Below are 22,832 nucleotides of genomic sequence, written 5' to 3' on the forward strand. Positions count from 1 at the left end.
GATCCACGGTTGACCCGAGCTTAAACAAACCTTGTCTTCGATAGTCTACAGAACAAACCATCATTATACAATAACTTGCCTTATTACCCTAACCTGCCTAGTTAACCTAATTAACCTAGTTAAGCCTTTAAATGTCACTTTAAGCTGTATAGAAGTGTCTTGAAAAATATCTAGTCAAATATTATTAACTGTCATCACGGCAAAGATAAAAGAAATCAATTATTAGAAATTAGTTATGCTGGTTAGTTATGCTAATTAGTTATGTCTTCAATAACATCACATTCATGAGTTGGCTAAAACATCTAAATTTGATCATACGTTGTGTCTCGAAGGCTCTGGATCAGCTGTCAGATACTGATGTGACCTGGGCGCATAATTTATTTCCACACCATCAGACTCATTATCATCATGGCTTTGTGTAGTTCTAATAGCTCAACAAATGTCCTTCTTGTGCTCAATATGACTTTATCTATTTATTATAACCACTAATTCAGCAACAGTAAAAGTGTAAGTCATTGCTGAGCAAGTTTAAACAAGCAGTGCATAAATACAGACATTATATAGCAGGTAAATTTGACCCCTGCTGGTGCTTATAGGTATACACTCACTGGCCACTTTATTAGGTACACCTTACTAATACCAGGTTGGACCCCCTTTTGCCTTGAGAACTGCCTTAATCCTTTCTGGCAGATTCAACAAGGTACTGGAAATATTCCTTAGAGATTTTGGTCCGTATTGACATGATAGCATCACACAGTTGCTGCAGATTTGTCGGCTGCACATCCATAATGCGAATCTCCTTTTCCACCACAACCCAAAGGTCCTCTATTGGATTGAGATCTAGTATCTGTGTAGGCCATTTGCATTTGAGTACAGTGAACTCATTGTCATGTTCAAGAAACCAGTCTGAGATGATTTGCACATACCTCGGTTGTAACGAGTGGTTATTTGAGTTACTGTTGCCTTTTAATCAGTCTGGATTATTTTTTTTTCGGACCATTCTCTGTAAACCCTAAAGATGGCTGTGCATGAAAATTCCAGTAGATCAGTAGATTCTGAAATGCCCAGCCCATCTGCCACAAACAACCATGCCACATTCAAAGTCATTTAAATCACCTTTCTTCTCCATTCTGATGCTCGGTTTGAACTGCAGCAGATCATCTTGACCATGTCTAAATGGCAAAATGCATTGAGTTGCAGCCATATGTTTAGGTGATTAGAAATTCGCGTAAAAAAGCAGTTGGACAGGTGTACCTAATAAAGTGGCCGATGAGTGTTTATTAGTGATTAATTTTCCCTTGACTTCATTTGGAACTTTTTTCATCAAGTTTAAAACCTGAAATGAACGGTTCAAGACAAGCCTTTAACATTCATTATCACTACTATTATTTTAAAACCAAATGCAGCTTCACCTCATATCCGCGGTAATCCACCTCCACGTCGTCTCCATACACATTGAGCTCCATGTTCTTATGGCTAAACACAGTAGCTGGTTTGGGGTTTCTATAGTTACAGGCCATATCATCGGCTAGCATCAGAACAATGTGACTGAGAAAGCAGAGTAAACACATTTAATCAGAGCAGACAGGTTGACTTTCACTGTGGATAGAGACACAAGTATCCCTGCAAGTATCACAAAAATGTACAAAGCATAAATAACGGAAAAGCAGTGGGAAAATCACTTATAATAAACGAATTATAAGCATAAATAATGTGTGACTATAATAAAAATGCCAGCATGGAAAATTGATTATAACCAACAGATTTACACAATTAAATCATGAATCAGAAGGTGAGTTGAATGGCCCATTTCCATTGAGTGGTACGGTACGGTATAGTATGCTTTTATGGCAGTTTCTACTGTCAAAAGGTACCTAAAAGCGAACCGAACTGTACCACGTTTTAGATACCCTTTCAGAAGGATACCTAGCACAGCAAAAGGGTACCAAAAGGGCGGAGCTAGACATGCAGCTGAACGCTATTGGTTTACAGAGAAACATCACTAGTGTGTGCGCAGAAGAGAATGAAAACAATTAAGCGCCATTTTTAAATACACAGCCGAGACGTTACACCGTAATAATATATACATATAATAATGATCCATTGTCGACCCAAGCTTAAACAAACCTTGTCTTCGTGTTGATGAACAGCCACAAAGCCAAGAAGAAGAGCAGAATCTACCCTGTGACCTATAGTTGTTTACAAGGCCGTCTAAAGCATCAGCGGTTTCACTTTCTCCAGAGAGCTCGCCGTGCATCTATATTTGAAATAACTAATTTCTTGAGCTGATGATAATAACTTGCGCGTGATTACTGAAGTGCTTCTGACATCCGACCCTTTCAGAAATTTACAAACGCGAGTGAAGTGCAAAAACACAAAGGAGAAGCTGGAAAAAACATAGGAGTAAATGATTCTTTCAGCAACCTAAAAAATGTTTAACTATTATCATCACCTTTTGGACTATTATGAACTCGGAATGAGGGAATTACTCTCTAACAGAGGTTACATGAAGATTAAAGATACAGATGAGAGGTTTGCACTGACTGTGGGCTATATTTTGTGTTGTTTTTGAATCCAAATAAGGACTAAATGTATGTGTAGTTTTTCTGTAATTGGTAACATATCAGAAACTGCAAGTGTGTGTATGTGTTCATATATGTTGCTTTTATTTATTTATTTTATATAATTGCAGACGTTACATATAGTACTGTAATATACATTACAGTAGTCGTTGATCTGCAGTTATAATCAAATCATGTTGATAGAAAGGTTAGTAATAAGCATTTATACACCAGTATTTATGTGTATAAAGCATCTGTTTTGTGAGAAGTGCTTCTCATATGACGTGAGTGACCCGTACGGCTTTACATTGACATTTCCTCCAGCGAGAATGACGTCGACTGAAACTTTCTGTCGTACACCACGCCCACAATTGGTACCCTTTTTGGCAGTAGAAACGCATAATATATTTTCCCAACAATAAAATTGTGGCTAGTGAAAATGGTGAGTGGCTAGTAATATTGAAAAACTACTAGACGAATGGCTGGTGATCAAAAAAGTTAATGTCAAGCCCTGCCAATGCTGAAAAAATACACTGTGCAGCAGGGCTTGACATTAACTTTTTTGATCACGAGCCACTGTGGCTAGTAGTTTTCCAACATTACTAGCCACTCACCATTTTCACTAGCCACAGTTTTATTGTTGGGAAAATATATTTTATACACATAAATATTACTTTGACATGCTAAAATTAATTGATTTAGATTTAGAGTTATTTCCACATGCCTCCTTATTCATTTCACTTTTTGTGTGTCGTGTATGAGCCTACTCAATAATCATGAGCAAATGGGTCATGGTTTCATAGTATTACAATTAGTTTTTATTTCACATAATCTCAGAGCTCAAAATGAAGGATTTTATAAATTTATCTCTGACCACACCAAACATAAACAATTAATTATGTGTCAAAACAAGCAAAATATAGCTGTATACTAAACATTTTATTTAACAAAACATATGCAAAGTAATCTGTCCTGGCTAAAGGTCCCAGATCACCAGTTACTACACATAAATGGGGAGTTAATCTCCCATTAAAGCAATGTTATTGTAAAAAATGATAATTAAACCACATTAACGCAAAAGAAAGCAGGTAAAAACATACCGTGTGATAATGAAAGGATGATTAAACACACACGGTTAACATTAGAGCCACAAATAATCTGTTCAAAGAATGGTTAAAGTGAAAGCAACCGTTGCTTCTTACAAAAAGACAAATCTGGACCTTTTAAAAAAGCAGCAAGACTGTGGGTCCATGTTCATCACTTTTTGTCTAGTATTTGAAAGAGAACCAATCACATCAGTTGTGTTTTCAGACACAGTTGCTTTCACGCAAGGAAACAGTCGCGCGCATCACCTCAGCTGTTAGCACGAGTGATTATCCTCTCATTCGGTTTTTACCTGCTTTCTATTGATCGCGCATACGCATTTATTTTTGTCAGTCGTGTTGCTTCTCAATTCTAAGATCACCGTTGCATGCATATTGGACCATCCTTATTGTTGAACCCTGCTTTAAAGAATTATTATCCGGGAAAATTATTTTTAATCAGCCAAAGTGGCTAGTGCAGGCATGGGCAAACTCGATCCTTGAGGGCCGGTGTCCCTGCAGAGTTTTGCTCCAACACTAATCAAACACACCTGAACACCCTAATTAGTGTCTTCAAGATCACTAGAAAGCTACAAGCAGGTGTGTTTGATTAGGGTTGGTGCAAAACTATGCAGGACACCGGCCCTCCAGGATCGAGTTTGCCCATCCCTGGGCTAGAGGGAGTGTCGGCCATACAGAAAGACAGAATCTACCCGCATTTAGCGGCTGTAGATTGATTATATAATGGGCAGACATTCAGAACATATACCGTTGTAATAATATCTCTATTTGGCTTCTTCTGTTATTATCTCTTAAAATGTTTCTCTCAGCTGCTTATATAACTAGTGATAACTGCTTCATGAAGTTTTAAATCCCCTATGAATCCTTTGTTTCAAATCAGTGTTTCTGAGCATTGATCAAGACCATGGGATTTCAGTAAACGGGGAAACGTTAAGTCATAATAGTTCAAAACATTTTAAAAATTAAATGGTCCTCCACTGGGGAGTAATCTGCGTAATATAAAATCCACATGAATCGTGCGGTTTCACTCAGTTTGCCTTCAAGTAGTAGCAAATCACTGACAAATCATCTCGGATCAGTTTTACTAATTTGTGGGTGTTTTAGTGAGGCATGCACAACATTAAAAAGGAATCAGATGAATTAATAGTCTCTTGCTGGCCTGTTTAGCAGAGCACACCACAGAACAAACAATATTTAAGCCTTGAAAATGTATTAAAGGACACATTATGCAGACAGTTAATATTTAATGATATTAGATGATAGACTGAATGCATTTATGGGTTATACTTTCAGTTCAAAGTTTGCATTCTATTTAAAAAACTATTCTAATGCATGTTGTGGTTGCATTTTTGTTTTGACCACCAGGTGTCCCTACACTGAAAAAAGTGTTGCATGCAAAACTGTTGCAAACAATTTATTTGTGTTGAATTTAAACAAACAAATTAAATTGAGCAATGTTCAACTTAATTTGTTTGTTTAAATTCACCCCAAATAAATTGTTAACAACCACTTAATGTAAAAAAAATTGAGTAAATCCAAGGAATCATCTTTGAATAATTTTTTTTCAGTGTATAGCACATGGGGTTCTAAAGACTTCGAAACAAAATATTTTGCAAAGCAATTGGTTAATTGTTTTTTCCCATCACTAAATGTAACCGAACAAAAAGGTGAAGACAGAACATCGACAACCAGATTTATGATAACGTATCATGATTGACAAATTAGACCAGATGAGCACTCATCGGCTCATAATATATGCACGTTTAAATATCTTCAGATTGCATATTTGAGTGTATTTAGTCCAAAGCACATTTTTCTTTTTTCTCTTCTGTTTTTACACAGATTTTCAGAACAGGGAAGAAAACGAACATTAGATGGAAGGAAAAAAAAAACAACAAAAAAAAAAAAACATGCTTTTTTTTTTTTTTTTTTAAGCAACATAGAGTAGCTTATCACTCTCAGTGTAAAATTGTCTTTGCTGTTTTGGTTTTTAAACATAAGGAAGAAACTCTAAAGTAAATATTATGTAAATGACAAAGTTTACCTGTCTGGAATGCCCAGTCTCTTAACACTTCTGTAAACTGACAGCGTGTTCGCCACATGCCGATAATTAAACCAGAATCTAGAAGTGCAGACCTAAAGAGAAACAAACAAATAAACAAACAAAAAAAACAAGCAATTAAATGTTCGTGGAGATTTAGCTCTAAATGAGTGAAATAATGTTGGTAATAATTGTAATAATATTAGTGATGTTAACATGCTATTACTGTACCATTCTTTATTATTATTTCTACATGTATATATTATTAATAAAGCAGTACAAAGGCCCAAGGCCTAATAGAGAACCTCAGCCAATTTTAACTTTTACAATCTACAAGCCTATGTGAGATAAACCAGCTAACTACTAACTAACTAACCAACCAACCAGCCAACTAGTGCTGTCAAGCAATTAATCGCATCCAAGATAAAAGTTTGTATATAAAAATGATATGTGTATGTCTGTTTATACTTATGTATAGATGTATAAATACACAGACTGTCCATAAATTGCAAAAATATACAAAACAAATATATTTATATTTAATTTGTATTATATATAAATATTATTATAGAAATATATATTACTGGTCAAAAGTTTGGGGTGAGTAGGATTTTTAAATGTTTTAAAATAAGCTTCTCCTGCTGACCATGGCTGCATTTATTTAATCAAAAATACAGTACAAATTGTAAAATGTTATTGCACTATAAAATAACTGTTCAAAAGTTTTTAATTTCATTTAGTAATATATTTCAGTGATTTTAAAGATGAATTTTCAGTTTCATTACTCCAGTCTTCAGAGTCACGTGATCCTTCAGAAATCACTCTAATATTAATTATTATTATTATTATTATTATTATTATTATTATTATTATTAATGGTAATATAAATAGTAATAGTAATTAAAAACTATCATGACAGGAGTAATAATTTTAATTTGAAACTACATACAATAAGAAATAAATAAATATTTAATAAATGCCACCTTGATGAACAGAATAATTTTATTTAAATTATTAAATAAAATTTATTATTAAAAAAATTAAAAATCTGATCCCAAACTTTTGACTGGTATTGTACATAAACATATTTTATGCAATATAACCATGCATGTATTTATATGCACAACAATTTACACATTTCCCAGCGAAACCTATGTTGGATAAGTTGGCGGTTCATACCACTGTGGCAGTCCCAGATTAATAAAGGTACTGAGCCGAAAATGAAATGAATGAATGAAAATTTACACATTATGCACAAATATATTTTGTAAATATTAACTTTTATTTTGGATGTGAATAATTGTGATTATTCGTTTGACAGCATTATAACTAACTATTATCAGAATTGGCTTAAGGCATAAAGTAAAACGTTAGCAATGAAAAAGACGTTATCAAATTTACTTTTGCAGCTGGTCTTATTACACATTCATTTGTAGGAGTTTCTCTTTCAGACAAAAACTTTACCACTTGGTATTTACACATTAGCTTTGAAATGATACGGCTATCTATGGTTTTTAATTTGACCACCGGTTACATCACCCACAAAACTTCATACTAATAACTCCTTTTATGAGATTGTGCTCTCACATTAATTTGCACTGTAAACCAGGCCCTTCATTTCCTACAGTAATTCATGGCCAGTAAATCACCACCAAGAGGAAAAATATCATAAGCCCTATTTTTTATAGTTCTGGAGCTTACAATGTCAAACAATTAAAGGCTATTTGCATATAAAATGTGCTTGTCGTAATAATGCATAAAAAATATTCCAATATCAAGCTTACCAGTACTGCCCAGTTGTTAGTGTGTCCACTGCCAAAAAACTGTCCAGCTTTGGTCTAGACAAAAAGAACAATTGCACAGTTAATAGTGTACAATCGAACCACTCAGCAATAAGTACATGCAGATCGGGGGTGTCAAAACTCGGTCCAGGAGGGCCGGTGTCCTGGAGAGTTTAGCTCCAACCCTAATCAAACACACTTGAACCAGGCAATCAAGCTCTTACTAGATATACTAGAAACTTTCTGGCAGGTGTGTTGAAGCAAGTTGGAGCTAAACTCAGCAGGACACTGGCCCCCCAAGACCGACTTTGGACACCCCTGATAGACGGACGGACGGACGGACGGACGGACGGACGGACGGACGGACAGACAGACAGACAGACAGACAGACAGACAGATAGATAGATAGATAGAGTAGATAGACAGACAGATAGATAGATAGATCTCTCTGTGCGTGTACTAAACGTATTGTGTTCAGACAATTCACTACGTGTTATTTGCAATTCACAATCATCTGAAAATGTTGTAAAATATTTAATTATAATTAAAAGTAATTTGTTTTCATACTGTATACTATAACCAAGTAAGCATTTGTAAACATACTTTGAAGATTTCAAATACATATCGAGACAATATAGCGAAAATATTGCAAGTGTTATGTGACAAATAGTGCTTTGTTAGAATCTGAATAATTTGACTATCGTTGATTGTAAATAATTGATGTCTATTGTGCCAAGACATGCTGTTAATAACAATCTAGCGACATAATAATAGCAATATATTGTAAACTGCCTACGAACTAACTGTCTAAGGTCATTGTATGTTTGAATTAAATCAGAATCGACGCCAACATAAAATAATGTAATATTATAAAAGAAACATTTCTGCAGAGATTGAATATTACTGCCGATAGCTTCACTGCTCGCTCACTCACTCAGTGTGTTTATAAGCAGCTTTTATAACAGCTATTAACAAAGACACTCACCTCAACATAATTACTGTATGCACATGGTATGGAAACAAACAAAAGAAGGCATGAATATATTGTAAATAAACTGTAATAATCCATTATCGTTCGTCACCAATACAAGTGACAGTGTAGATTTGCGATGACAACCAGGAAGAGCAAAACTTCCGGTTTGAGTAAAAGTCCTAACTTCAAAGTAAAAGGTTTGTCTCTATTCAAATACTTGAATAAGATAACAATAAACAACATAATTAATCTGTAAAATGGATGTATAGTGCATATATATTACTCCGGAAATTATTTCGGAGTGTTAATATACTGTATATAGGTTACTCCATAATAGAGATTTAGCTTCTTATTATAAGCCTTGTATTATTATTATTATTATTATTATTATTATTATTATTATTATTATTATTATTATTATTATTATTATTGCTACTATTGTTGTTGTTGTTTATTATTGTTATTATTATTAAAGTATGCATATAAGTTTAGATTAAAGATTTTAAATGTTAAATAAAATGTTTATTATATGATGCTTGTTATATATATATATATATATATATATATATATATATATATATATATATATATATATATATATATATATATATATATATATATATATATATATATATATATATATATATATAAATTAAATATTACCAATACACAAAGAATAAAAAATAAAAAGTAATACTCCATTTATATAATAGGGTAGACTATGTCTATGAAAATATATGTATTATGTAATGAACACATTCAAGTTTTGTTTAGATGTTTTCTAATTGCATAATTTTATTATTATTATTAATATTATTATTATTATTATCATCATCATCATCATCATCATCATCATCATCATCATATGTAAAACCCAAGTTTTAAGTGACTTTATCTCAACAACTCTCAATAAAGTGCTCTAGTTTCCTCTGAAAGGCGCGCATCAGTCTCCAGCAGGACTCGCATCAGCTGCTCACACAGTCGCTCCCTCCATCAGCGCGCAGGTGTATCGCCTTGAGTTGGCGGTTTTAAACACTGAAGTGAGATACTGAGCAGGAGGGAGAGGTCGGCACTGCCAGCTAACATGCACAACGATATACTGAAAGTGTAGCTGCATTTATCCATCCACTTTAGTAGGGTTTAGAGGATTCGCGACAACGGATTCGTGAAACCTGCAAGAGACCGTTCAGTTTCTACACTCGGTGTCGATACTTTTCCCTGAGGAAGACATGAACACCAACGATGCCAAGGAATATCTCTCCAGAAGGGAGATACCTCAACTCTTTGAGGTGAGCTCTTGTCTGTGAACTTTTGCTTTTGGTTAAAAAAAACGAAAGACCTTACACAGAGCCGTTAGTAATGAGCTAAGATATGAAGATAATATTTGCATAGGATTATGACATTGGCAAATATTGATTTGCTGATATAGCCTATTGCAGCCGGATATCTGAATCAGAAATCATGCATTGTTGAATCGAAATGTCTTTTTAAGTTGTGATTAAATTGATGATTTATGTAAATGTTCAATGCTGCTCATTACGTTGCGTTTTAATAAATATAATTCGCTTATTATTTGCGTTTTACTCTCAAAGCTGAAAATCGTGTCTGAAATTATGGAAGTCGTCGTCCTTCGTTGTTTACACGGTAGGCGTGCTGTTACGCTGATCAAAGCCAGGTCTTGAAGGAAATAACAGGTTATAACTGCTTATGTAATAGCTGGTTTCTACTGAATTTGACAGCGACGTGTTATTATTTTACAATTGTTTAATGAACAGTAGCCTTATACAATAATACCAGAGTGAAAACAGTTTGTTCTGTCCAGTTAGTGCAGTTTTTGTCTTATTTCTAGATTGTGGTGAAACTTCTGACCATCCTGTTTGATTTTGGTGATTTGCATTATAGGGTATTTATTTGAAAATATAAATTATATTTATTTTTAATTAAATATTTAATATGTATATTTTAAGTTCATGTACAGTTGAGGTCAGAATTATTAGCCCACCTGAATTATAAGCTCTCCTGTTTATTTTTTCCCCTATTTCTGTTTAAAAAAGAGAAGATTTTTTTCAACACATTTCTAAACATAATAGTTTTAATAACTCATCTCTAATAACTGATTTATTTTATCTTTGCCATGATGACAGTACATAATATTTGACTAGATATTTTTAAAGACACTTTTATACAGTTTAAAGTGACATTTAAAGGCTTAACTAGGTTACTTAGGTTAACTAGGCAGTTTAGGGTAATTAGGCAAGTTATTGTATAATGATGGTTTGTTCTGTAGACTATCAGGAAAAAAATATATACCTTAAAGGGGCTAATAATTTTGACCTTAAAATGATTTTTAAAAAATTAAAAACTGATTTTATTCTTGCCGAAATAAAACAAATAAGACTTATTCCAGAAGAAAAAAATATTATCAGACATACTGTGAAAATTTCCTTGCTCTGTTAAACATCAGTTGGGAAATATAAAAAAAATAAAATAAAAGGGGGTTTAATAATTCTGATTGCAACTGTATATTTAATTACTTTATTCAGGGTTCATACGGTCATGGAAAACCTGGAAAAGTCATGGAATTTGGACATGCCATTTTCCAGGCCTGAAAAAGTTATGGAAAAACAGAAAAACCCACAAGGTTTTGGAAAAGTCATGGAAATTACATTTACATTTAGTCATTTAGCTGACATTGTTGTCCAAAGTGACTTAAGGAGCGGTCACACAGCTTGTGCTTGCAAAATTCTGTCGTACGGTGCTGCGAAAAGGGGCGGAGTTAAACAATATGATTAGACAATAATAAAAGTGAACGATTTGCTCCATATTTTAAATTTCTTATTTTAAATGATCTTCTATTGGGCTCACACAATCACCTGATGTGATTTCGCAGGTAAGAATTCACCAAGCTTGAACTTTTGAATGCAGTGAAATGCGAAACTTGCCGGGCGTGCTTGCGTTTCTGGTCTGTCGCATTTGCATGCCTATGAATGGAAGTCTATGGGGAGAAAAGTGTAGTGTGATCGCGGCTTTATAATAGAAGTAGCTTTACCTACTATTACTGGTTTAACAAACTATTAAGATTATCTAAAATTAGCTTGACAAATATCTGTATATTTGAATGGAGGTTAGTTGTTTTTACTTCTTTTCTTTTGGCCAATAACATGCTCTCTCATTACTAGTGCTGTGTAAGCATCATCTATTTTTTACATAGATATAAAAATAAATTGAAACTATTGCATGTTTTATGATATGCTGTAAAAAACGTTTCTTGAGATTTACTACATATATGTAGACATTACATGAAACATTAGGTCATGAAAATTGACTAGAACGTCCTGGAAATGTCATGGAATTTTTTGTAGTAAAAATGTGTATGAACCCTGTATATTCATTCATTCATTTATTTTCTTTTCGGCTTAGTCCCTTTATTAATCTGGGGTTGCCACAGCAGAATGAACCACCAACTTATCCAGCATATGTTTTATGCAGCGGATGCCCTTCCAGCTGCAATCCATCACTGGGAAACATCCATACACACTCATTCACACACAAACACTATAGACATTTACCCAATTCACATATCACATGCTTTTGGACTTGTGGGGGAAACCGGAGCACCCAGAGAAAACCCACGGGGAGAACATGCAAACTCCACACAGAAACGCCAACTGACCCAAACCAGCAAACTCCTTGCTGTGAGACGAACGTGCTACCCACTGCACCAACGTGCAGCTCCCTGTATATTCAGTTGTGACATTTTTTTTCTTTTATAATTTTTTATTTTCATGTTGGTTAATTGTAAATAGTTCTAAAAATGAATCATTTTTATTTTTTTATGTTCTGTGGGTGCCAAAGTTGTCAAAAACTGTTATGCATTATAATTATTTTGTAAAACTTTGATTTTTTTTTTTGTTTTAAACTGCTTCACACTGCAAAATATATGCTTCCCTCTCGCAGCTGAATTATGATATATTAGGGATGCTCCGATTGGCCAGAGATCGGTATCGACACATTTTATGACTGGATTGGTACTTGTTTATCTGGTCGATCACATGAAACAATAGTAAGTGTTAGTTTACTGGTTTACAAGCAAAGGAAGATGCATTTCAACTTTTTAAGCATCAAAAATGCACTCCAAACTTTTTCTTCATTGAGGCATGATGAATTATTCTTCCGTCATTTGCAGCGTTTCCAAATTGCGTTGTCAGTCATTTTTCTTACCTAATTTTTTATCTGTTTAATCTATTATTTTCTGTAAAGCTGTTTTTGACCATGACTTCTCCTCACTGGATGGTTATAACAGATGTGTTTAAGGGATTATATACAACATCCTTCATTTATTCTTTTAGGAAAGGAGAAATCTTCACTTAAGTATGTACTTTAGTGCATGGGCATTGGATAAAAATATCACGGTTTCACGGTATCACGGTATTGTGATTACTGCTCCAAAATAAGTTCTTTTTAGGGTGCCTTCACACCTGTAGATTGATTGTTTTGTTACGAAACAGGGATTGAAATTGTTACAATGTATGTACACGTGGCAAAGTTTCTAAATGGACCAAAATTGCTAAAACAAGTGACGTGCGAGTAAACGCACCTCATATTTGTCAGAGTTTCACAGTGTATTTTGAAGAGTCCTGCTAAGCTCTCATGCGTCCTTATTTTAATTTACGGCAATGAGCAACAAGACATTATAAGTGAAAAGGTGCACTTTAATTTTGAATGGGAACACCCACAGACATCACCGCCAAATATAAATCAGAGGTAAAACGTTCTCATACATAGCATTGCTTTGAATTATGCATTATAGGCTTTACATTATAGAGATGATTTGCACTCATCAAATAATTGCTTCATGCTGTTTTTATTTTACATTTACAATGCCTTCCTCACTGTGTAAAATAGAACAAATGTAAAATAAAAACTGTACGAAGCAGTAATTTGATGAGTGTGAATCATGACCTTTTTGAACAATAGTATTGACAAGATTAACGCACCAAAGAAGTTTTTTGAAAAAACCGCGAGCGCGCAGGGCAAACTTCATTACTCTTTACATTATAGAGAGAAATAACAGATAAACTAAGACCTCAGTTCTGCCAATTTTCCTAACTGATAAACAGCACTCTGTAATATTTTCAGCATGCTTTCACTTTGACATTTGAGTTCTTTCACACACTAGAGTCCGTTTCAATCGAGTCAAGACCACCTCATTCAGGCGATCTCGGACCAGTTGTTTTGGCGTGGATCCGAACGCGATTGCTGGATTCACATATGCCAAACGAACCACGCTAACTGGGGAAACGTGCCAGGTTCTGAAACAAAAGTCTAGGTGTGAAAGCACCCGTGAATGTCTGGGTATTAAACAACAATTGAACCCCCATTGAACACTATATAATTTATTTTAAGAAACATTTAAAATATTTTGGAGCAGTAGCTTTTGATGAGGAGGTTCCTTTTTTGCTTGATGTACTGTTGCCCCCCCAAAAATGAAATAAAATAGTTGTGAAAAACATGTAAAAAAAAAAACAGACAAAAAAATACCTTAGGAATGATACAACAGAAAACTTTGGCTGTTTTAAAAACTTTTTCAAATCGCAGTATTCATTCAAACCGGTTATCATCCCATGCCTAATGTACTTAAAGGGAAAATGTGCTTTATGCAATGTTTAAGTTATATAAACCTTGAAGCATCAGAATCGGTACTTGGTATCGACCGATTACCATGATGAGGAATCAGTACTTTTGTATCTGCTCCAAAAATCCTGACAAATATTTGTGTCAATTTGTACAAAAATAAGTGTGTTTTGCTCGCCAAGGCTGCAATATTTATTTAGTCTCAAATACAAATAAAAGCAAGCACATTTTGAAACAGTATTAGAAATTAAAATACAAGTTTTTGATTTGAATGTAGTGAATATAGTGAAATGTAGTTAATTCTTTACATTTTTGGATTTTTGATGATTGGAAAAATGGATTTATATATCTTTAAATAAATACACACACACTTACATATGAATAGAGAGAATAAAGAGTCAAATATTGTTAGAAAGTCAAAGCAAGTTACTGTAATGACCAGTACTACTTATGATGGTCTTTCTGATCTGTCCCTGTTTCACAGAGTCTCCTGACTGGTCTGATGTACTACCGGCCAGATGACCCTTTAGAATATCTAGAGACATGCCTTAAGAAGGTGAGGGATCTTGGTGGGACTGACAAAGTCCGGTGGGACACGTTCGTCGGGCAGGAGAAGAAGTCATTACCGCCTCTCAATGGTGGACAGTCACGCCGATCCTTTTTCCGAAATGGTGAGTAGGAGGTGTTGCCATCACCCGAAGCAGCTCCAAGTTGTAGGCGATGCCGAAATTCATGCAAACTAGAACAAGCCACAAACTGCTGTGCAGCTGTAAAGCACACAGCAGACTCATTATTCAGTATTTGGTGTTGGAGCATAACAACCATCGGCAGGGGTTTTCCCGTCTTTGTGCTGGGTAATGTTGTTCTACCCACCTCAGGGCAAAGCAAAAAGGCAAATCAATGCAAAGTCCCTCAACAGTAATACGTAATCTAAATAAAGCCCATTCTTTTATTAATAACCCAGTGTTGAGCTTTCCTTTGACATGTTATTTATGGTTAGGACTAACTGTTTGCATTCTTTCATGCAGTTCTCCCTGACAGTCCCAACTTTCCTTATCGGCGGTACGAGCGCCTCCCACCCATCAATCAGTTTTCTATCGAGAGTGACTCAGATTTGTCTGAGACAGCAGAGCTCATAGAGGAATATGAAGTTTTTGACCCATCTCGACCCAGACCCAAAGTCATCCTCATTATAGGTAAGTCCAAAGATTGCGTGTGTGATCAAATACTAGGCATATGGAGATAAACAGGCTGTTTCTTTTTGAGTACATACAATTAGGGCTGCACAATATACCGAGAAATTATTGTAATTGGGGAAATTTTATATGCAATATGCAATAATTACTTTAATAATAATAATAATTATAATAAATTTCTTTATTTTTTTTTAACAAAGCATACAGGCTGACAACAATATAATGACATGAATCAATTCAACTACCTCACCCCCCTCCCCTGCAGTCTCTTTAAACTGGGGTATTCAATGAATAGAAGTTAACAACAACAACAAAAAAAGTACAGCATCAGTAAAGAGAGATCAATAGAATGCAACTATACAAAATAAGGCAATAATTCTGGGTCCTGATGATTGCTTTGTGCAATAAACATGGATATTTCAACATATGCTCATTCTGAAAGTGTACCACCATATACATTTCTGGAGATTGTGAATTAAAAATGAACGAACAAACTTTAAAACGAAAGCTACTGAGCGGTATGATGCCATTCCTTTTTGCGCTTACCAGCTGACCGCTTACCTCCGTATGGACGGCTTTTCTACTGTTACCAGTTTGTCTAGTAGCTTGCCATGTTTGTCATCAGACTTAGAGAGAAGTTGACCATGATAGCGGGGTTCAAGTCTGGCAAAGAACGGTTCCAGAAAGCAGGTAAGACAAAAACAGAAGCCAAAAAATAAAATAAACAAGTAAATAACAGGGTGAGAATGTTGAAAACGTGGTAAAAATCAGGTGAGGTCTCTTCTTTTTCTGGATCGCTTTTTTAAACTGTCGGTTGGGTTTAGAGAAATGGGTGAGCGGGTTAATCAGTGCTTTTGAAAACACTATTGGTTGGGTTTAGAGAAGGGGACGGATGGTCAGTTGATCGGTCAGTCAGTCATTCAGTCAGTAGACAGTGGCAACTGGTGGATTTACATGAGAACAGCAGGTGCAAATGGCACTCGCAAGATAAATTTTAGGCTCTTAAAGCATACACAGTGGCCTGTGGTGTATTCGCGAAAACAAACTGCAAAAAAACGTACCATCTGGGACGTTTTTGTTGCTCTCCAGAAATGTACGGCATTTAGCGGTACGTTTTCAGAATGAGCATGGGTTGGGAGATTTTGTCAGCAGCTGTAGTCAATAAATTACTTTTTGAATGATTTATTATTTTATTTACATTATACTAGATCAGGATCTGGGGAATGTTGTATCCCAACAAATATTGATATTGCAGTGCTCAACAGCAATGCTTATTGCATATTATCCCAGTATCATGCAGCTCTACATACAATACACTTCAATCTTGAATCTGTATATCAAAAGGTAGAAATAAAAAAAGTTTGGGATTATTTTCTTAAGTAGAAAGCTAAATAATTTAATAATTTTATTCAGCTAGGATGCAATTATTGATTAGAATGGCAGTAAAGTTTAAGATTTATTAGAATTTAAAATACATTTCTTTTTTTAAATGCTGTTCTTTTGAACACACTCACCATGTGGCTAGCAATAGCCTGAGGCTTCTCTATTGTTCTCTTGTTTTTCCTTGTGGATCAGATTACAAAGTGCCGTCTTAAACATTATACAAGTTTTTGACCCATCTAGACCCAGACCCAAAGTCTAAAGATTGTGTGTGATCAAATACTAGGCACAATACTAGTTCCATCGTTACCAAACATAGTTCGTTGATTTGGTGTTATTCAAATCCATTGTTCCAACGAACATTCGCAAATTGCGTCATGTTCTATTCCCAGTTTTCCCCCATAAGCCTTATTTATTTATTTAACGTTTCAACATTTAAACTCGGAATGATAAAAAAATAATAAAAACAATTAAAGCCATCTCTCTCATGTGTAGTTTGCTTTTAAAGTATTTTTTACAGTTCAATTTGAGCGATCTTCATACTGACAATTTAGTTTTTTCGTTGTGCACTTTGAAACCATTTATGCCATTTTGAATGCAGCCGTGGCTCATGATGAAAGCTATAGGTGACCTATGGAAAGCGGAATCTACTTTACATCTCCAAAGCTCATGAAAACAAAAATATATAGGTTACGTTAATGGTTTTAATTTATAGTAGCCTAGGCTATTTATTGAGTGTGCATGCAAAAAACTATTTACACAAAAAAGTTATGGGGATTTTCTCTGAAAAGTGGTTACTCCACACTGTTTCGAGCATCATTATGGATGTTTTATGTTATAACTAACATGGTTCAAACGATGGATCTGTGACAGAGAAAGTATGGTTTTGGGAAACACTCATCACTGCATCATTCTTTTCCCTAACAATTCATCGTACTGTGGTACACCAGGCTGGTGCATTTCCCAAACATAAAATTAGGGTTGCACTATTTTTATTATGACTTGTTTATTAATTTAAAAGAACACATTTCTTAAGACTTTTTAAATTGAACTCAAAACGTACATTATACTGGATCAGGAAAAGTCTGCGAGCTGGGAAATGTTGTATTCTAAGAAATACAGATATCGCAATACTCAACAGCAATATCATTTATTGTATATTTACCTAGTATCATGCAGCCCTACATACAATACACTTGAATCTGTATATAAAAAATACTAATAATAAAAGCTTAAGGTTATTTTTTTAAGAAGAAAAATCATTTAATACTTTGATGTAGCAAGGATGTAATTATTGCTCAAAAATGGCAGTAAAGTTCAGTAAAGATTTATTATAACTTAAAATGCATTCCTGTTTTTAATGCTGTTTTTTGAACACACTTACCATGTGGCTAGCAATATAGCCAAAGGCTTCTCTATTGTCTCTAGTTTTTTTTTTCCTTGTGACTCTATACTATAATATATTATATAACGATAATATAGTCCCATCTTAAACATTATGCAAACATTTTCTGAAGTATTTTATGGACAGAATTGCTGGTCTGAGTTTTTCATATATTTATCAGTGACCCTTTTGTCTTTTAATTTTCTGTTTTCCAGCAATTGAATCCAATTACACTATCTTATCTTTCTTAAACAGCTACATCCTGCAAATCCCTCTACTCTTAAGTTTAGTTGAATGTGTTTTTAGCACTGTTGGAGCAAGCATTGCATATTTTGTTATGAGCGTAACAACCAATGGGGACAGGAGGAACACATCACTCCACACTTTTCAAAATCCTGATTGTGTCCCCCCACTTTTTATGTTTTTTATTTTAACTTTATGCCAGGTGGTATGGTATCTCAGTGGTTAGCACTGTCGCCTTACAGCAAGAAGGTCACTGGTTTGAGTCACAGCTAGGTCAGTTGGCATTTCTGTGTAGAGTTTGCATGTTCTCCCCGTGTTCACATGGGTTTCCTCCGGGTGCTCCGGTTTCCACAGTCTAAAGACATGCGCTATAGAAGAATTGAATAAACTAATTGTCCGTAGTGTATGAGTGCGAGAGTGTATGGGTGTTTCCCAATTCTCGGTTGTGGCTGGAAGGGCATCCGCTGTGTAAAACATATGCCGGAATAGTTGGTTCATTCCATTGTGGCGACCCCTGAAATACAGATTAAGCTGAAGGAAAATTAATGAATGAATGAATGAATGAACTATACGCCATCATCGCCACATGACTGAGCAGAGCACAGAGAGATTGCACGCATCCACATCCAATACCTTTACATGCCTGTTCTAAAAATAACTTGGTGAAGGCTTTAATGAGCAGGTATTGCGGTTGAAATGGTTTCAGATAGAGATAAAATGTCAAGCAGCATCAGATGACTTTAATATCAACATGGAGAAAAAAAAAGATGTGAGTTGGTTGATTCAGTATATCAGCTCAAGTCAGAATAATTGTATTTTCTGTCAGAATGCCTATACCTGTTGATGATAGTCTAATGTTTAGATATCTGTACTACACAGAAAATGTGTAAAAGGAACTCTCAAAATAATTATTTTTGCTTTTTTTTTACTTATTTAAAATGCACTGAATCAACACAATTCTTAAGTTTTTTTTGGTACAAGTGATTTGTGTTGGAACAACATGAAGGAATTGTGTGGAACCCTGCAGCATTTTTTACAATAAACGTAAATACTTAAGTTTTTTCATGAACTAAAGTTGTTGTTTATGCATGAAAATCTAAGACAAATAAAAATCAACATGTTCATATAATTTATTTACATATTAAATTTGCTGCTGTCTAGCTGACAATGATATTACAAAATAATTCAGCACACATAAGCTGTGTCTCATTTTAGAGGCTGCATCCTCCCAAGGATGCATTTGAAGGGCACTGCATCATCGCGGGGCGATGAAGACTGTCTCATTAAAAAAAAATTTGAAGGCTCCTTCAAATGCAGCCTCAAAATGCATTCTTCGTTTCCCAGGTAATGAAGTATACAACCAGTAGACCCTCCGCAGCCTCAAACATCCCAGATTCATTGCGCACATGACGTTTTAAAAGAAAACTCTGGATTAAATGTATGATTTAGGTTTTATTTTTCTTAGATTTCGAAACACGTGTTAAAAACAAAAAAAAAGTATCACATGTCTTATTAAAAAGTGATTTTATAGACATTTATTATGTGTACATGTATGGATTAAAGGAAATTTTCACTCACCGGCCACTTTATTAGGAACACCTTTCCAGCTGCTTGTAAACGCAAATTTCTAAACAGCCAATCACATGGCAACAACTCAACACTTTTAGGCAAATAGACATGGTCAAGATGATCTTCTGCAGTTCAAACTGAGCATCAGAATGGGGAAGAAAGGTGATTTAAGTGACTTTGAACGTCGCATGGTTGTTGATGCCAGATGGGCTGGTCTGAGTATTTCAGAAACTGCTGATCTACTGGGATTTTCACACACAACCATCTGTAGGGTTTACAGAGAATGATCCAAAAAAAAAGAAAATATCCAGCGAGTGGCAGTTCTGTGGGCGCAAATGCTTTGTTGATGGCAGAGATCAGAGGAGAATGGCCATACTGGTTGGAGCTGATAGAAAGGCAACAGTAACTCAAATAACCATTCGTTGCAACCGAGGTATGCAGAAGAGCACAATATGTCGAACCTTTAGGCCGATGGGCTACAGCAGCAGAAGACCACACCGGGTGCCACTTCTATCAGCTAGGAGCAGGAAACTGAGGCTACAATTCACACAGGCTTACCAAAATTTGACAATAGAAGTTTGGAAAAATGTTGCCTGGTCTGATGAGTCTCGATTTCTGCTATGACATTCGGATAGTAGGGTCAGAATTTGGCATCAACAACATGAAAGCATGGATCCATCCTGCCTTGTATCAACGGATCAGGCTGGTGGTGGTGGTGGTGGTGGTGTAATGATGTGGAGGATATTTTCTTGGCACACTTTGGTCCCATTAGTACAAATTTAACGTAGTGTCAACACCACAGCCTACCTGAGTATTGTTGATGACCATGTCCATCTCTTTATGACCACTGTGTACCCATCTTCTGATGGATACTTCTGGCAGCATAACGTGCCATGTCATAAAGCGTGAATCCTGTCAGACTGGTTTCTTGAACATGACAATGAGTTCACTGTACTCAATTGGCCTCCACAGTCACCAGGGCTCAATCCAATAGAGCACCTTTGGGATATAGTAGAACGAGAGATTCACATCATGGATGTGCAGCCAACAAATCTGCAGCAACTGTGTGATGCTATCATGTCAATATGGACCAAAATCTCTGAGGAATATTTCCAGTACCTTGTTGAATCTATACCACGAAGGATTAAGGCAGTTCTAAAAGCAAAATTGGGTCCAACCCGGTACTAGTAAGGTGTACCTAATAAAATGGCCGGTGAGTGTATTTCCAGCTTTTGTAAACCTTGCTTTGCATTCAGATCACTTAACATAAGTTTTAAAATCACTTTGAAAAAAAAAAAAGTCTAAGAAGTTTTATTGTTGCTTATTAACGGCAGCTGTTCCGGTTGCTAAGTGACGAGATCTGTCCTCTGTTGGCTAGATCGTCTCATTTCAAAATGCTAGGTTGGGCTTATGTGGACTTCGAAGGACTTACAGTACCTCTGAAATGAGACACAGCAACAGTTCAGAAGTTTTTTGTTTGTTTGTTTGTTTGTTTACTTTTAAATGCACTTTTAGGTATGTTTGAAATTAAGTTGGTTTAATCAGCCTATATTTTTTCCCTGAATTTTGTATCACCATAGTCCCTAAATACAGGTAAATGCAGTAAATACGTTTTCCTCCATTTTTCCTTCTCAGCTATTTTAAACAACACAGGCTCATTCTGAAAATGTAGCCCTATATACATTTCTGGGGATCATAAATTATGTAGCCAGAAGTACGGCTGCATTTTGTCTTTCAGTGCTTTTAAAAACACTTTGGTTGGGTTTAGGGTAGAAAGAGGGTAGGTCAGTCGATCGGTTTGTCAGCCAGTCATTTAGTCAGTCAGTCGACAGCAGCCTCTGGTGGACTATTGTGAAAAGAGCAGGTGCGAATGGCACTCGCGGGAGAAATTTGAGATCTCAAAAGGCGTACATAGCGCCTGGTGGATTGGTGGATTCTCGAAAACAAAAACTGCAAAAAAACGTAGCTCCTAGGATATATTTAGCGCTCTCCAGAAATGTATATGGAGGTACATTTTCAGAATGAGTCTGGGTTAGTTTTAAACATGTCATTGCGCAACATCTTTTAAGAAATATAATCTAGATCCTTAATTTTTATCTAATTATAGACCTATTTGTAAACTTTTACATTAGAAGTTATGAAGAGAATAGTTTTTTATTAAAGTCAATCATTTTTAGATGAGTTAATTATTGATGAAAACAATTTCAGTGATGTTTTAAGCCACGGCATATTTCTGAACTGCTCTTTTAATAGTTATAAGATCTTCTTCTAGCTGTTGACTCAGGTGCTTTTGGATTTGATTGGTCTTGATGCAGTCAACCCATCTATTCTTTTATCCAGACTTCAACAGTGTTGTTGGAATTAAGGGCATGATTCACGCATTTTGGGGGCCCCAGAGATATTATTGGGGGTCCACGACAACCCCCCACCCCTAGCGGCGCCCCTGGCGGTTGGCATTAAAAGCAGTGTGACATACGGTAAAACTAAATTTTTCTATTTTTGGACTTTTCGAATTTGGCATCTACCACACAACACGACATGTTCTGGTGACATCATGTGTGACGTAGGTTGGTAATTCCTCTATAGTCTTTGCTCTGTAGGTATAGGTTTTTAAAGAAAACAGCCCTCTTGTGTGAAAAAAGCCATTTTTCCTCCCCAATCTAATTCTCAGACTGAGACAGTTACTGTTCTCATCTGAGATCTTCTGTAAAGGTTTTTTTTATTTGATAATAGCACTCCATCATAATAGCTGTATTAATAATGAATGCTAATTTGCAGTGTATAAGCATGCCTAATTGACCCCTCCTCCATAATGTCAATTGTTTGTTATGCTTTTTTTAGGGTTTTAATGTTTATGTTTCAATGTTAATTAAAGTCAGAAGAAAATAGAAAATCTTTTGCAAGGACTGATCAAGATTCAGATGTCAGCAGTGGCAGAACAAATACTGAAAAATTTACTCAAGTAAA

General features: G+C 35.3%; 2 protein-coding genes across 2 annotated transcripts in view; one reads left to right on the forward strand and one right to left on the reverse strand.

Moving 5' to 3' along the window:
- The window catches only part of pigk (phosphatidylinositol glycan anchor biosynthesis, class K), a 76,893-nt gene extending 68,281 nt beyond the window's left edge, over nt 1–8,612 (reverse strand). The window contains exons 1-4 of the mRNA XM_056471771.1: nt 8,472–8,612; nt 7,490–7,543; nt 5,709–5,800; nt 1,413–1,548 (exon numbers count right to left, since the gene is read on the reverse strand). Coding sequence (XP_056327746.1) covers nt 1,413–1,548; nt 5,709–5,800; nt 7,490–7,543; nt 8,472–8,555 — 366 coding nt within the window. The 5' untranslated portion in view covers nt 8,556–8,612. The remainder of the gene's footprint in view (nt 1–1,412; nt 1,549–5,708; nt 5,801–7,489; nt 7,544–8,471) is intronic.
- Nucleotides 8,613–9,424: 812 nt separating this feature from the next.
- The window catches only part of ak5 (adenylate kinase 5), a 224,670-nt gene continuing 211,262 nt past the window's right edge, over nt 9,425–22,832 (forward strand). Inside the window, exons 1-3 of the mRNA XM_056471784.1 lie at nt 9,425–9,748; nt 14,578–14,764; nt 15,122–15,289. Coding sequence (XP_056327759.1) covers nt 9,689–9,748; nt 14,578–14,764; nt 15,122–15,289 — 415 coding nt within the window. The 5' untranslated portion in view covers nt 9,425–9,688. The remainder of the gene's footprint in view (nt 9,749–14,577; nt 14,765–15,121; nt 15,290–22,832) is intronic.

This window comes from Danio aesculapii, chromosome 2 (genome assembly GCF_903798145.1).
Source record: "Danio aesculapii chromosome 2, fDanAes4.1, whole genome shotgun sequence".
Taxonomy (NCBI): Eukaryota; Metazoa; Chordata; class Actinopteri; order Cypriniformes; family Danionidae; genus Danio; species Danio aesculapii.